The 17,183-nt window shown below is 43.7% G+C and overlaps 1 protein-coding gene across 1 annotated transcript in view; it reads right to left on the bottom strand.

Moving 5' to 3' along the window:
- RANBP10 (RAN binding protein 10) overlaps window positions 1–17,183 on the bottom strand; it is a 70,192-nt gene that overhangs the window by 17,919 nt on the left and 35,090 nt on the right. Inside the window, exons 4-6 of the mRNA XM_065640964.1 lie at window positions 13,406–13,573; window positions 8,196–8,218; window positions 3,736–3,920 (exon numbers count right to left, since the gene is read on the bottom strand). Of these exons, the coding sequence (XP_065497036.1) occupies window positions 3,736–3,920; window positions 8,196–8,218; window positions 13,406–13,573 (376 nt within the window). The remainder of the gene's footprint in view (window positions 1–3,735; window positions 3,921–8,195; window positions 8,219–13,405; window positions 13,574–17,183) is intronic.

The following is a 17,183-nucleotide window of genomic DNA, read 5'->3' on the forward strand; positions in this document are numbered from 1 at the left end:
GGCATGGCACAGACAGGCGTAACCAAGTGCATCCCTCTGTTGAACACAGCAGGCAGGTCGCCCTGGCTCAGCCAGGCTGAAACACTGAACACAGCCATGCAGGCGGGCAGGAACAGAGCGGAAAAAACAGCTCTTGCTTCACTGTAATTCAGTAGCCAGAGTCAGAGGCTGCAAAGATTTAAATTCTCTATTAAGCTGCAGAAAAACCGATCTCCTCCCTGTGCCACTTCTGCCCGTGGCACCGCTGCAAGCGTCCCTGTCTGGGTACATGGCAGTATTGCACGCTGGTCACCATGCCAGGCTGATTTTCAGCAATGACTTCTTAGCTCTGTGTCTCAGCTACTTACTGCAGCAGTGCTGCACACTCTCAAACACCCAGCAGCATGTTAGCACCCAGGGACACCTCTCCTGCAGTCCTGGGGGAACATTATCGCATTCCAGTGTGACCTGTGCAACACGTTCACGCAGACAACACGAATCTTTCAAAATCCCAGGAATCCAAAGGAATAGCTTTTACCGCTTGAGAGCCAGAGTTGAAACTTGTTGAGAGCAGAAGTGCTCAAACCACAGGAGCAGTCACCTCTGGGCTGCATCTGGGGGTGCTTCTCCCACCTAGAATGACTGTGGTGGTGGTAGGTTTGTACTGTTTGTGCCTCTTCTTCTTCAAAATAGAATTTGACTGCAGGCTTCTCTGTACAAATTACATAAAGTTCTCCTCCTTCTGCATGGTACCACTTAGATTCTCAAATGAGCAATGCCAAGTCCTCACACTTTATCAGAAATAAGGACCTAGACCGTTCTTCCTCCCGTAATCAGCCACATCAGCTGATCTCAAGTCTCAGATGACTCCTACTCGGATTCTTCATGGCACGAGCTAAAAAGATTAGCAATCCTATAAAACTAACAACACACAAAGACAACGAGTTACCCATGTGGGTGCCTTTCAGGTTTCAAGCACTTGAAAAACCTTGTCAGATCAGCCTCTCTAGTGACAGCACATCCAGGAGCGTAATACAGGTGTAAAATTCTGTCAGGCTATTTCTTCCTCTGCTCTCCAGGAGGCATTCCCTACAGCAAACCTTCCCCGGTGACACCTCTCTGAGACTGCACCTCTCGGGATCTGTCAGGGAGAAGAGCCTTGGAAGGGACGAAAATGCTTAGCTGCACGGTTAGAGATTAAATAAGATACTATGAAACCTAACAAAGCCACAGGACAAGAAAACATTGTCCCAAGAGCTTGGAACTCCAACCTGAAACAGTTGGACTACTAACATGAGGTACAAGCCCAGACTAAACCTGGAGGATGATGGGAAACATGATGCTGATTCTTAAAAAGAAGTCCAAAGCAGACATGAGGAACTCCAGAGCGGTGACCCTGACGCCTCCACCACGCATGTCAGAAGAAACAATTCTGGAGAACACAAGGAACAAACACAGGGATGAACTGGTCCTACTGCAGAAGAATCAACACCTTTTATAAAGGGAAGTCATGGCTCTCTAATGTGGTGCCATTTTTGGAGGGAGTCTGGAAGCAGGCAGAAAAGAGATACTTTTGCAGTCCACTTGGTTGCCCAACGATATTTCACGGAGTCTTTCACCAAAGCCTCTCCAACAAATTGAGTTACCATGTGATAAAAGGAAAGGTCCAACATGGCTAATTATCCAGTTAAATAATGGGGTGGCAAAAAACAGTCGCCTTCACCAGGGAAAGGAAAACACACCCCAGTGGTGCAGGAAGATGTACTATTAACATATTCATAAAACTAAGCTTGACAGAACAGTGCTCTCATCCAGTGCAGGTGATAACTCATAACCCAAAGACCTCATTCCTTCCTGGTGGGTCCCTTCTTCCCAGCCATTTCTGAACACCCTCGACACCACAGGTGCTACCAGCACACATCCAAGTCTCTGTACAGTCTCCTCTTCCCAAGGTGACAATCCCTTACCCACACATTCCCTCTCGTCTCTTTTAAACAACTCACAGCCCACATGAGACGTGCCCTCAGCCTCTGGCTGCACGATGCCCCCTTAGTTTGCAGCAAGGGAACTTCTCAAAAGCCTTTTGGACTTCCAAGACAAAGACAGCAACCCGAGAACCATACCCACATGTCTGCTGGCTCCTCATTGCAAAACCCACATCCTATTTTTCCACGTGCCAAATACATCTACCCTTCAGTAGTGCTTCTACGGATTTGTCCAAGCTAGAAATGAAGGTTCTCTCAGCCCATCGCTGCCTCACTCTCTTCTGAAACTCTTCATGACACGTGGCACCATCCACACCATCCTCCCTTGTCTTGACCCAAGGCAGTTTGGAGAGAAATTCTGTTTCACAGCCACAAGTTCACCTCTTTTCTCCTTGAGTTCTGTTAGGACTCTGGGTAAACATCTCATCCCAGAGACTTTCTCCACTTCCCCTCACTTATTTCTTCCAGTGCTTCTTTGACAGACACTTAAATCCCAGACAGCCTCTGCCAAGTCCCTCACAAATAAGTGTCCCAGCATAACAACATACCTGATTTCCGGACACAGAGGCAAATAATTCAATTAGATACGGTCTTATTGTCTCCGAGGTCTCTTTTCATGCTACAGTCCTCTACAAGCCCTACAAACTCTCTGGCAGGTCTCCTACTCCTTATTTTCTTGAAGAAAAAAATTATTATTTTCAATAGCTTCTGCCAGTTGCTTTTCAAGGGCTTTGCTGGCTGCTCTGAATTATCTGCAAATAGCTAAATACAAGACTAGCAGGAAACAAGAATGATCACATGAATGCAATCATTGCTGCATCTAAATCTGGATGACAGAGACCAGCATCAAGTGTTTAGGGAAAGAATATAATAAAAATGTGAAATACAGAGTTATCTGTAATTGGAGATATAAGCAGTCAGAGATAGAAGCAACAGCCAAAGACTTGGGGGTTTAAAATATAGCTAAGGAATTGGCCTCCATGAATCACTGTGAATATTTAAATGTGCATCTTTTAAAATCCACTTAAACCACTACAATTTCTTGCAGCAGCAAGTCTCACATTTTCATACATTTAGTGATTTTTTTTTTAAGCCAGAAGAGGCTTTTCTTCTAGTTCTTGTGTTTTGAGAAACAGTGAAATTTCTAGTCATGCTCTTCATGGTGTAAATGACTGACAGACAACTACAGTCCACCTCCCTCAATTACCTGTTTCCAAGCTGTGGAGCCTTAGTCAACTCTGTCTTCAAGCAGAAGATGCTCCTGACCTCTGACAACTCTTGTCAATTGTTCTCACCAAGTTCCACTCAATCCTTTTTGCAATGGGAAATGCATGCAACATTCATAAATTTATAAAGCGCCATAATTGCATTTTCAGTTAGGCTGGGTTTGGAAGCCTTTGGTTTAGGCTATTTCTTGCTCTTTCATTTCCGAATTCAGCTGACATATACTGGCTTTTTTGCCATGTTAGAGTTTTTATTATGTCCTCTCCACTCCCGTCCCCACCATGTGTCACATCCAAGTCTACGTTCTTCCATTCCTACAAGCTTTCATGCAGTCTGTGGCTGAAAGCTTCTCCCATATCTTTTACATTTGAAACAGCAGCAATCTACACAGGGAAGACTATTAAACAACAAAACAGAAGGTAAAAACAACTTGAGCGAAATGCACTGACTGGCAGTTTTTGTCTAAGAAAGCATAAATTAGCATTAAAAAAAAAGAATTTAAAGCCTAGCGGAACAAAAGAAGCTCAACACCAGAACAGTGACTTACTTCTGCAGCATGGCTTGCCACTCGCCTAGTCTGTCTCCTATGGGAAACCGCTTAATGGTGCTCTGAATCTTCGCTCGCCACTCCCTCATGTAGTCCTCAATGTCGAACACAAAGGGCTGCTGCCCAAAGTTGGCATCGACTATCTCTCCTGGAGTCTGGAGACCCACTGTAGGGTAGAGATTTGACTGGGAAGGAAGAAAAAGACACCTGTATTAAACCCAGCTTTCTCTTTCTGGTTCCAGTTACATGATTTAGTGAGATAAAAGTGCTGCTCTTTAAAGTGAAAGATGTAATGGAATAGGAAGGGGCAACAACCCTTTAGGTGCATCTCAAGGAACCTCATGACTTATTGTGCAGTTACTGAAAGTTATTGTATAAAACCAGGACAGTGGGTTCAATCCCTCAGCAGTCTGTGATCGATGCCATGACTGCTGGCTATCGCGTGTCTACTTTCTGGCTTAGTTTTCTGCAATTTCTACCAAAGTTCAAGAGCCAGAAAATAAAAATAATTAAAAAAATGAAAGGGGCATCATCTCAATCAACAGATCTATGTGTTCTCCACAGTTTCAGCTGAACTGTCTTATTCCTTGGAAGCTGCTGTCTAAATACTTTACATCTCTGATGAGAAGGGAATGGATGGTAGTGGGGCTCTGAGGTTAGGGCTTTGATGATCCTAAGACAGCAAGAAATTCCACCACTGATAGATGAATTTCATTTTAAGAACAAGCATATGGATCCAAATAGAAGCTTTGACCTGCCACCATAATATGGGGAAAAGAGAAAGGTTACCACCGCGAAATTACCTCTAAAATTCAGCCAATAATTCAGCTCCTAAAGATGATCTAATTGAAAACAGGTGGTCAAAGTCTATCTAGAAGTTATCTGAATTCAGGCTATTTTAAGAATAAGCTTATGGATATGAATCAAATCCCTCAGCCCACTTAAATGTGGGGAAAAGAGAAATGGCATCAGAAAAGTTACAGGGGTGTCTGGTTCTCACTGCTCTGGATGACATTTTTTAAGCACGTGTTCCATTCACTGCCATGTTACTTTTCCCCAGCACAAATCACTTCTCTGTTTGCAACACAAACTCCACTAATCCTCTACTTCAGAGCATCTGCTGACAGCCTGCATGGCATAGGAAGAGTCTCTCTCGTGCCACTCATGCACTTTTTGCTGTTGAGTTTTTTCACTTTGCTCTAACACAAGACTGACAGAGCCAGAAACCAGACACAGGGCAAGGTGCGCGGATGCACGTAGGGAAACTGAGGTCTGCAAGGTGCCTGGCTGTGGTGTCTTGCTTATGGTTGAACTCACGTCAGATGTTAGATCAGCAGAGGAGCAGATCTCTCTCTATGGTCAAATCAGCAAGAACTACTACTGGAGGTTAGATTGTCATCCTAAAGAAAGCCAAGGTGATTCTCTCCTCCTCTATAGCAACAGGCATGGGCTTTCCTACAATTATCTAGAAAATGTATTCAACTAATTGTTCACTACTGCGGAGACCTGGGACATTGGTAATGTCATTGATCTCCCCCTGAGACCTACTGTAGTTGTGGATTTTACTTTTTACTAAAGCTCTTAAGATTGTTACAAGGTGGAACTCGGCAGAATCCTGGTCGCATTAGCAAATATGGAGCCAGCATGTTGTGGAAGTGATTATGTCCCTGTGCTTTCCCCTACATCTGCAGGACTCACTTGGTTCAGCCCCTCCAAATCCACAGGGCAAGAAAGACATTCGCAAAGGCAGTCCAGCAAAGTTCTGCTAAGACAGTCAGAAGGCTGGGGCACCTGGCAGACAAGGAGAGGCTGAGGGAATTAGCCTGGAGAAGAAAAGGCAGAAAGGAAAACGTAACTGCAAGGCTTCCGCTCCCAAAAGGGAGGTGATAAAAAAGATGGAGACAGATTCTTCTCAAGGGTGCTCAGTGAAAGGACAATGGGCATGAGCTGCAGCCATGGAAGTTTTGATGGGACATAAGGAAGACGTTTTTCCTTGTGAGGATGATTAAGGACTAGAACAGGTTCCCAGAGAGACTGCAGCATCTCTGTCCTCAGAGATCTTCAAAACTCAACTGGATAAGGTCCTGACCAACCTGCTCTACCTTTGAAATTCGAAAACCTCAAAAAACAAAGGGAAAACGAATTTATAAATACAAGCTGGAAACTGAAATCAGAATGACTGCATCACTGCTGACTCAGCACACCTCCTCCTTGTCTATTCTCACATCAAGGAATTCACTGGGTTACAGAGGTGTGCAAAGAAACCACAGCATGATGCAGGAGGAGCTACCAGAGGAAAACACCATCTTTAAACCAGTCTCTCAAACCTAGGATGTATCTCTAATGAGGGATCAGATCTCTTCCACAGTCTGTACTTTAGACTTTTTTATTAACTTAACTTTTTAGTATTATGAACCTAAGGACTCACAAAGCCAGGAATCAGACACTCAAAATACTTGGAAGTTAGAAGTAAAAAAACCCCAAGTTACAATACATCACATATTTTTCAGCCACTTTGGGTACGTTCATCTTTGAGGGGAAGCTGCCTACCCCCAACATCTCTCAAAACATCTCTGAGTTAAAATTCTGTTTTTCACATGTGGGATCTGTCCTCTCTGTTATAGGAACTGTTGGGAAGTACCTGTATGTCCACCACCCTGTCAGACGCAGAGAGACATCATCCCAGAGCCCACTGACCAGGCAGATGCTTCTCCTGCCAAGTTCTTCAGACACACTCTCTCCCTGGCACATTTGGATCACCTCTTGCCTCTGATGTTGTGGCCAGTTGCTTACAACCCCCTAGTTCATCTTGACTTGTTTTTTAACCTCCTTGTCCCTTTGCACCCCTGCAATCCCACCCTGGACCCTTCCATATTCTGCTTTTTTACATTTCCTACTGCTCTCATCTCAGAAAGAGAAGCAGGCTAGCCAAATGAGATGATAAAGCGGTGAAAAAATTAGAAGGAATATGGTAAAACTGTGACTCCTAATGTAATCTATATCCAGAGGGAAAACAGACAGCACCTAAAACTAACAGGTACATCACAGAAGCATCTTCTTGGTATGGATGTAAGGTTGTCACAAGACCTCACTCCAAAAGGTTAATATTCATGGACAAGCAAAATATTATTTTACTTTCATAAACTGTATTTGGACCAAGTGAATAAACTACTGTGAAACCACCCACACAAAAGAGTTTCTGGTTTAGAATATACTGCAACTTTACCAAGTTCAAAGAGCCCAAGAACCAAAAAAACCCCTGTATTGGCAGCTGATGTGAAAAGGCAAATTAAGCAACTGGAATGTCCTTCAGCACAAACACTGGCTGAGATATGGGAGAGATCTGTAAAGCCATAAATCCCACTGGGAAGGTGAACAGGGACTGCTAGTCATTATTTCTCACAACACAAAAATTAGAGGAACAAAAGAAATTTTTTGACAGGAGGTGCAAAACAAAGACAAGCAAGCTTTCTTCCACACAATGTGGAAGCCAGCCAAGAAAATCAATCACTTTGGAGGCCTAAAAAAGTTATGGAAACTAAGAAATTCCTCAGAGGAAATTCATTTGGGGTAATTAAGTACAAAGACAGGAGTGCAACCTGAGGGACAAGGAGTTCTGTGTGTGAGAGAAATGGATGCAGTGATGTACCGGTGTATTCCTGACCTGGTTTTGCCTTCTTTTCCTAAACACCTGCTCCTTGCCCAGGAACACTTGGGTGTGAAAATGAGCAACCATTTCTTTGTTCATGAACTACTCTGAAAGTTGTGCTTTTGTAACACCCAACCAGATGTTACTGCCTGATGTAACTCAGCTGGTGTCACTGCACTCAAGAGTAACTCAGTATCAGGGCTGGTGAATTACTACCAACCCCACATGGGTGCCAAATACATTCTCCAGCAATTCCACCAGCTGGTCACTCATGCCAGGCGGAGGCTCCTCAAAAACCTGTGCAAAGAGACACACGCTACAGCCAGTTAAGCCTGACCTTCGTTCTCAGAAATACCTTTCCCTAACCACACCGTGGAAAGGGAACAACACTACAGCTGCAAGACTTGGACGAGAGTAGAAAAAGCTGAGAATAATATCATTAGGCATTTTTGTGCTCTCTGACGATGGGACGTGAGAGGCAACTCAATGACTTTGCACATCCACCCCTCACAGCTGAAGTTGCATTTGGAAGACAGTGACGTGTAATGAAGTTTGAATCCTCGCTTTAATGCCAGGAGAAGGAGCAACATATTCTTTGAGATGGTGAGGGATGAAAGGAGGCAAGTGAGCAGCCCACAAACCCAGCCACAGGAATATGAAGTTCCAGAAAAGGGAGCACCCGCATCAATCACTAATGTGCGTTACCATTTTTTAACAGGGCATCAAACAGAAAAAAAATCATATCCCCACACTCTTCCCCCTCCCTTCTGTTTGCATCCTTAGTCAAAATACTGAAAATAGGTGTACTTACAGGGAGGTCTGTAAAGGCTATACCTGTGGGGGGAAAAATAGTAGAATTAAAAAGACAAAGGATTTTTTTTCCCTGCTTGGCTACATCCTCAACACGCTACAAAAGGTTATTGCATTTCGATAAATCCCAGCTCTGACCCTGCATTTCACCACCTGTTGTATTTAGAAGTAACTTCCCCCTCCAGCCCCCTCCTCTGCAAGGGTTTGCACCTGGAGAAAGGTTCATGGAAAAACCTAAATGTTTCAGACATCTCTCCCAAAAATTCGATTTGCTAAAAAGCAGCTCCTCTTTTCTTTGCTTCTCCCTCTGTTACTATGAAGAAGTTAGTTTTCAAGACCCACTTTGGCTTGAAAAACAAAGTTTTACCATAATGTTGCTTTGGTTTGGGCTATAACTAGTTCTTCTTATCAGGCAGAGAGACGGGAATGAACATTCAACACTTTGCACTACAGCAGGAGCAAGCTGCAGCCAGGAGCACCTGAGAAATACTGTGCAAAGAACAGCTTCATCCTCAAGCACGCTGCTACAGTTCCAAATATAAGAGATGGGGAAAAAGCATATGGTTTCTTTTTTATTTTTTTTTTTTTACATTTGGCACACCAGAAAAGAAGTATCTACTTCAGCAGAGCCAGCCACCACCTAGGATCACTAACAGAGTTGTGGTCAGAGCTATGAGCCAACGTTTAGCTAGAGAGCCAGGCTACTCCCAGCACAGCTCTGCGATGCTCTGCACATGATCTAGATGTGATTTACCGCTCAGGAGGGGGCCTGTCCTCCCTCTCCCCAGTGTGCGTCCCTGCATCCGCCGCGGGTGGGATCCAGCAGCACAGCGAGATGAATCGGCCAGCGATAGCAGCTCTAACCCGCTGGTTTTGGGTCACCCTCACCAAGAGCACAGGGGAACAGCTGCCATGCCCTGTTCACCTCATCAGGCTGAGCTTAATTCATGTCTTAAGCTAACGTTTCAGGAGTCAATCTGGAAGCTGCGGTCTTGCTCCACACACGCCCTTAGCGATGCTTTCTGTCCCCAGGCAGAGCAAGGCTTGTACCCACACCAGTGTGCCCAGTTCTCACACACGTCCCACCTCTCACCCACCCTCCTGGGTGGCAGTGAAACAGCTGCAAAGAAGCAAGAGCATGGCGTTCTCCGTTTTTAATGTTAGGACTATTTTAACCAAGAGCTGCAATGTAATGTTACCAGATCAGCCTGAAATGGTAATTTAAACCAATTTTAGGAGTCAATGTAAGAAATAAATAATTACTATTCAAAACAGCACAGATTCAAAATCAAATACCTCGAAAAATATCCAGAATATTTTACTAAACAAATAACCAATAAGGTTTAATTAACCTCCGGGTAGATAGCCAATATGGTTTAATTAACATCATGGCAGACCTTGTCTGTTGAGTACTCCCTCTACAACCCAACCAAAAATTGTCTATAAAAGTGGTATTGAATACCTGACTATTCACTAAGCATTCCTCTCACCTCAGCACTTTGCCCAAATGATTTTTCCTCGCTCAAACCTGTCTTTCACTTCGCACTCGTTTTGCTCAGCTGGATGAAGGCTTGTTTCTACCCTTACACCCGCACAAGGCCAACCAGTCCCTGGAGTTGTCCTCTGCCACCCAGGACCACTCAGAGCCAAAGGTGGCCCAGCTCTCCCATGGCAACTCCATGCTGTAGAGGCTGGTAGGTAGGTGATGAGTCGCTGCAGCTGGGACTCAAATCCACAATCGCTGGTTTAGGAGGCTCGTGCCTTATCCAATAGGCCACCAGTTCTGGCCCTAATCCTGTTAATCTCTAAACCGGTTCAGAATGGGTATTTTACTTTACAGGTTATCTTGGTCTTTCCAAATGCCTGCGCTAGAACTCAGACTATAGGAAGTTTTCTCTGGTGTTGCACGCTCTTTTTATAGCCCTGCTGCTCCATTTACCTTGGTCCGCTGTCAAATTCTGAGATCTGAAGCACTCCTGCATTAGTCCCTGAGTGAACTCACCCAGAGACCTACAGCAGTCACGTTGCTTCATCATGTCCTGCGTCCAAGACTCCCTGCTTAATGGCCCCAAAGTTTCTCACATTTCTCCTTCTTACTCTCCTAAACTGATCCTCACCACACTTCTAGCCACATCTCATCATGTTTTTAACCACCAGGACTCTGCTCAGAACCTGTCAAAAGCATTTCATCAGCAGCCAGAAGACATTCAAGACATTTTCCAGAACAGAGAATTAAGACTACATACATTAAGTCAAACAGTTTTCATGTGACGTCTCCAAACAAAGTTCAAGACTTAGCTCCAACCAGAGCATCCAGAATTTGTGGTGGTCAAGAAAACAGTTCTTATACAGTGTTCCTGATGGATCTGATTAAATGGAAAAGCATGGAGACAATGGAAGATCACAGTTAAGCAACGGGTGAAATTGCAAGAAAAACAAGAGGGGGCGTGTCTAATTAACAGATGAAAAGGAGAGGAGAAATGGTGAAGTGATAATATAATCTCTAGGGAACAACAAAGCTACAGTAATTCCATTAAAAGCAAGACAAATTCAAATGCCCAGAGGCAGGGCCCTGAAACCCTGCTGTCAAGCTAACTGGCATCACAAAGGGGCTGATTAGTCTCATTAATATTTTTTATGTCTGCAGCAGGATTACATAATGACCTAATTTCCTAAGAGGAGAAACAGACAGCTTCTGCGACTTTGTGTCAGGGAACAACAAGAAAAAGCACATCCATCCTCTTCCAGGTAAATCTTGGGTTTACGCAACACAGAAATGAGATTCTCAGGTTAGCAGAAGTATCAGGAAATGTTCCAAGATCTTCACGGAGATGCTTCTAGTAAGGGAGAAAGTGTTCTGACTTTCAAATAAGTCATTGCTCCTCCCTCCATCTGGCCTGGGTTCCTCTGCTGAGACCTGCCTCACCCCCTCTCTCACATCTACCTGCGCAGTGCTCGTGAGAAGCCGTGGAACAGCCAGACAGTTGCAACCTGAGGTCTTCTCGGGCTCAGACACACTCAGCATTCAACAGGAAGCACTTCTCTTGAATGTTGTTTCTTTATCAATCGCACAAATAGACACTGCTGGCCATTAACAAGAGTCTTCCCGGCTGAGGTTTTCATTCTGCTTTTGTAAAAACACAGTCAGATGTTCCAGCAGCTTTTGAGGGGGGTCAGCCCAGCAATGACTGACGGTCTGTGACTCCCTAGTACTTCTATCACTGCCTCCTCTAACCACATCACCCCTCCTCTCTGAGTACAGCCACGACGCCACCACAGCTGAAAGAGGAGCTGCTACACAAATGAGCCAGTTCTGAATGCTCAGGACAGTCTCCTACCTATAATTTTCTCATACGTCTCATGTCTTGTACCATAAATCCCAAGAGGAGGACACCCAGGAGACAGCAATGCTTATAAGCTATTGTTGTTCTCTAATCTAAGCACAGTAATAGTGCCCTTACTAGTGACTGATCTCGCTAGGTAGTAAGCCACAAGCCTTCACTAGGAGTCCTTCAGCATCACACATGGTCTGGCTGATAAACAGTTATAATTTCAAAAAGGAAGACAGATTAGACACTCAACTTCAAACAGATCCCCACTGGGCTTCTGATGGAGGCTCCGTTCATAAAATTAGAATGTTAAAAACAGGTCTTAAAGGGTGGTCTAAGAATTTTTTTCCATTCAGGGCTGGAGACTTCTTGACATGTTGCAAAGCATTAGGACTAGTCGGTAAATGCAGGGTCACAGTCTCAATCTAGAATGCTTCTCAGAAGGCATGTGGCTCATTTCTAGGCAACCATCCCCTCACAAATCAACAAACAGCAGGTATGAAATTAGAGGAAAACTGAAAACAAATTTCCAAAAGAAGTTCTGTCTGCATGAGCACCAGGTCTTCCTGTGTATGCCCCAAAGCGAGGATCCTCCTTGAGATCTGAGGGGAAAAGCCCACATCTCAGACCAATCTCTCTGCTATAGCTGTAGCATAGTGTGCTACTTCCACAGAATCCCAGACTGGCGGAGGCTGGAGGCACCTCTGCAGTTCATCTGGTCCAACACCTCTGCTCCAGAAGAGCCACCCAGAGCTGGCTGCCCAGGACCATGTCCAAACGACTTCTGAACACCTCCACAGATGGAGACTCCGCAACTTCTCTGGGCAGCCTCTGCCAGTGCTTGGTCACGCTCACAGCGAAAGTGTCTCCTCATGTTCAAAGAGAACCTTCTGTGTTTCAGTTTGTGCTCACTGCCTCTGGTCCTGGCACTGGGCACCACTGAGAAGAGCCTGGTTCTGCCTGTTTTGTGCCCTCCCTTCAGGTATTTATACATATTGATGATTTATACATATTGATGAGATCCCCTTAAGCCGTCGCTTCACCAGGCTGAACAGCCCCAGCTCTCTCAGCCTGTAGAACTGACACAGCAAGGAGAAGCAAAGGAAAGGAGTGCTTGTCCCTGCCAAACCAAATGAATTTCAGCACAAAAAGTCAGATGAACTTATCAAAATTTACAGCATGTCTTATGCAACAAAAAACCAACCAACCAACCAAAAAGAACAAAACAAACAAACAAACAAAAAGACAGAATTTATCCAGAGTGGAGAATATGTCATCCAAGGAAAAGACATTTTAGGTGTAAATGGCCACAACTTTCTATTTTAGACAAATCAGATATGATGGATGCCTGGAAAACATCCATGAGATATTCCTTCAGGCAAAATTTTGAAGTTCTTAACTTTAGGGGAGCTTCTGAAACAACTGTGGAATGAGCCAAATTATAGGTCAGTGCTTAAGTAAGGCTTCTTATGCTGAATTAATGTCTAGCTTTTGGAATACTTGGACCAATGTATTATGGGTTATAGATGGAAAAGTCACTTTAAAAAGTGATTAATATATTAACTGAATTTCCCACTTCTTCCCTGTTGCCCAGCCATTCGCTATCTTATCCAACCTCCCACCGGCTATGCAAAAGCAGAGGAAAGGAGCAGAAGCTGGAGATGCAATCCTAACCCACTTAAATTGAACAGCCCAGAAACTCCTTTACATACTGAAGTATTTATGTCTTGGAGCAAATTTACATCTCCTGATTGATGCTTAGTGCTCTTTTTCTCTCCCGTTTCTTAAATCTTACCCACAAATGTGGAACAAGAGTTAACAACACATGCAAAGTATTAAACAGCAGCAGGAATGCCCGTCTCCTGAGAACACCTTTACTTACCTAAACTGTGGCCATTTTTTGTGTAAAAGCAGGTATTGTTGATAAGGTTGACACAGCAGCCAATGACATCTCCAGTGGTGAACGTAGGGCCATAGGGCTGTCCTGTCCCTGAAGAACAGAAGGAGTGTCCGTCGTCACCGTGGTACCCATAAGAATGTTTATCCCACCCTGTGAAAGACAAGGCAAAATAACAGGTCAACCATGAAGCAAGTCTGGCAGAACAACACGGCAACCACAGCTCTCAGGACACAATTTTCTGGTAGGAAATTTGAAATTTTGATTCCCACTCCTGATTCATCCCAACATGGATTTTCATGTACCAGTAACTGAAAAGAAATGAATGGTCATCACTCATAACACATTCCTTTCGGTTTCAATCTCATTTGTCACTTATGAGAAATAAGAAAAAGAACAGATTGCCAAAAGTTATTTTGACAAAGATTTTTTTTGTTTAAAAAAAATGAAAACCCTGTTTCTGTTTTATCTTGTCTGTGGTGAAACAAGCTCCTCTTTGTAAAACAGTTGTGCTTCCCACTAACACAATCTTCCAGCAATAGCATTTAATAATTCTCAGCCAATTGCAGCTTTGTCTGCTCACAGATGTAACCAAATGGCTAGAGGCGATTTTTGCATTCTCGCATTTACATTTCCCTTCTAGCAATTTATAAGGATTTTTGTGTTCCCCTTGAGCAACAACATTTCCCACTCTGTGGACAACTTAAAACACAACCCTGAATGTTAATGGGCAATTTTCAAAGTGGCCAATTCTAACATTAATATCTTTTATTTCTTCTGCCAGTAGCGCTGTGCCCAGGGTTAAAGCTGGGCTCAGGGATTGCACCCTGCCCACCTGCTCTCTTCTACAGTTCCTGATTTTGTTCTGGGCTGCTCCAATTCTGTTGCAACTTCTGTGAATTTCTTACATGTAGAAATGCCAGATATAACCGGTACATATTGCAAAGAAGAGAGATTAATCCATCCTTTAAAAGTGTTCTTCAGGCAATACACCAGCCTTCTCTTTTCGGGTCTCTAATGTCCTTGCAGAGGAAGTGCTCTCATGGCTGTGGCCACAGAATGGTTCAGCGAACGTCACCTCCACCTACTAACCCTTCCCTGCTGACTTTGGTTGCTGCTTCTGCTCAGGATGACTTATCCTTTCCTCTCTTAGGAGACCAGCTACGGCAGGTGGGGAGTCATGAGGAACAGGCCTCTTCCCAGAGAGTTTAAAGAAAGCGCAACACGCTCCGTCTTGTTACAAGACTTTCAGAAGAATCAGGATCTTCTTCAGCTCTTTAGAGCATTCCTATGAATTACACAATCAAAACCATGTCTCACAGAGAGATGTACTGCTATCAAAAAGCCCGAGATGGACACAACGTTAATAGCAACCACCTGTGTTTTAAACAGAGACAGCTGGATCCTTAGGCAGATTGTGCTACCTGAAGCAGAAAAAGATGCTTCGACCATCTACTGACCTTATACAACCTAAGGGTAGTGCAGAATCTGTCAAACATGGAGCAATGGTTTTGGAAAAAGGACTACAGAAGAAAAGCAAAGACCACGAGGGAAGAGGGGTTAAAAAGCAGAAGGTGCACATCCTATGATAAGGCAGAAAAAGACCAAGCACACTGCAAACCCCAGAGAGGAGCCCTGTGAAGGTGGGCTGGAGCACTCCCGTGAGCCATCATTTTCCTACAAAGACACCACCAACATTAGGGTACTAGAAATCTAATCCCGTGATATGGTGCTCAGCTACATGTACTCAGGTATCTTATCATCAGCAGGACCCACATACTCAGGGTTTCTCAGAAAAGCACAAAATATTCGGTGCATGCCCCAGGCCCTCCGTTTATTGCACCACATGAACAGTAATGGGAAAGTCAGGGAATGGAGCAGGACTGAAACACACCAAGGTCCAAGATTTTGTACCTCAGGGCAAAGTGGGGGAGTGAAAGGTGTGAAGGACTCATAACAAATCCTGGTCTAGAAATGGGGAACAATTTCCTCTGCTAAATCCCCCACATCCACAGGAACAGAATGAGATATCCCAAGAGTCAGCTCCGTCTTCCCTCGGACCAGCTCCAAACAAGCTGTTGACAGTAGCACCAGTTCCATTTAATATCTTCATAAAAGACATAAGAGACAGCAGCACAGACAGCTCAGTGAGCTCAAAAACTATGCCAAATCGGCTTGCCAAAAACAAAGGAGGGAGTGATATGGGCTCTAGAGTCTGTTGTCAAACTTCCACTGCCAAGACTCCATCCAGTAAAAATATTATTGAAATATTGAGTTTTTAACACTATGGTTCATTTCCACTATCCCTTTTATTTTCTCTGCTGCTGGCCTGTGAAAGGCTGCCATCGCTTATCTATTATTTTAGTCTCCACAAAAACTGACCTGTTAGATGTTTGTCAGTTCAGAACTTCTCTCATGAAGTTGTTGGCAACTTCAGATGGTAAGTCTAATCAATTTATCTCCCAGGCTACTTAATAATACAATCAAAACACAAACTTCTATCTTTTCTGCATAAAAACATTCCTGGCATTACAAAGCACTTAATAAGAACTTGCCTGTCAGTTACATCTAAGACACTTACACATCACACACCAGGTAAGGTTACTGTGAGAAATGCAACAGTGTGCCCAACCATGAGAACAATTTCACAAAAGACTTGTGCCAATGCAGACACGACAGGAAATCTCGCTCGCGCAGCATTTTGCTAACAATATACAGAGTTAACTTTTTCAACTCAAATGTTGTGTAATGCTGAATCTGGACCCGACACACCACTAAGTGTTTTAAATCTAGGCTGTCAGCCTTAACAAATCACCATGGTCATCTGAAGAAAACAAGCCAGATTTGTGTGACAGAACTTACTGTACTTGCCATAAATATAAGCTGAGTGGCGTTAATTATATGCCTAACCTTTAGCTATTTATTAATCAAATAATGTATCAGTACTTCTAAAATTCTGCCCAGAATAAATATGAGAATAATGGCATACAGGTTATTCCAGCACTGGCAAACTTCATCCAGTCTTCTGAAATTTCTTAGTAATCTAAATTAAAAATAATAATCAGCACTTCTAATACTACCAGGTCAAAGTTATCTCGGCCTGTTGATTTAAGTAGCGCATCCCTATCAGAATGTGTTTGGCATTATTTCTGCTTAGCAGCACAAGAGAGAATAACTCACCACATGCATTTTTCAAATACAGCCTCCAACCTCTCTCCAAATACAAAAATATTTGCTGAAAACGTAGAACTTTTCTGCATCATTAACAATTTACTATCGCCACCTAGTAATAGGTCTATGATATTGCAACCTTTTCTTTGACTCCTACAACTCCATTCATGCCTCTAGTTACTCAATAACTTCTTCCTGTACAAAATCTAACAGTTTTAATAAGGGCTGAATCAGACTTCCCATATGCCTTCCCCACACATTTGCAAATTCTCTGGACAGTTTAACCTTCATACAACTTGTACTTAAGTACTTCCCGAAGCCAACGTTGTGACCCGGAAAACAGAGGTGAAATGTTATGTGCGTGTTCTTAAAAAGGTTGGCCATACAGGATATGGAATCAACCCAGATAAGGATCCTCTTCAAGAAGTGAGACAGCACAAGCACAGGACACGCACATCTCATGCTCTTTCCGAACAGCGTTACCACTGCCCAGCCACCCGCAGCACAGAGATGCACTGAGCCTGATGGAGATTTCTGTTCACTCCATGCTCCTCAAAGCATTTTCTTGCCATTAAATTGTCCAATTCTCATT

The sequence above is a fragment of the Caloenas nicobarica genome, chromosome 9 (assembly GCF_036013445.1).
Source record: "Caloenas nicobarica isolate bCalNic1 chromosome 9, bCalNic1.hap1, whole genome shotgun sequence".
Taxonomy (NCBI): Eukaryota; Metazoa; Chordata; class Aves; order Columbiformes; family Columbidae; genus Caloenas; species Caloenas nicobarica.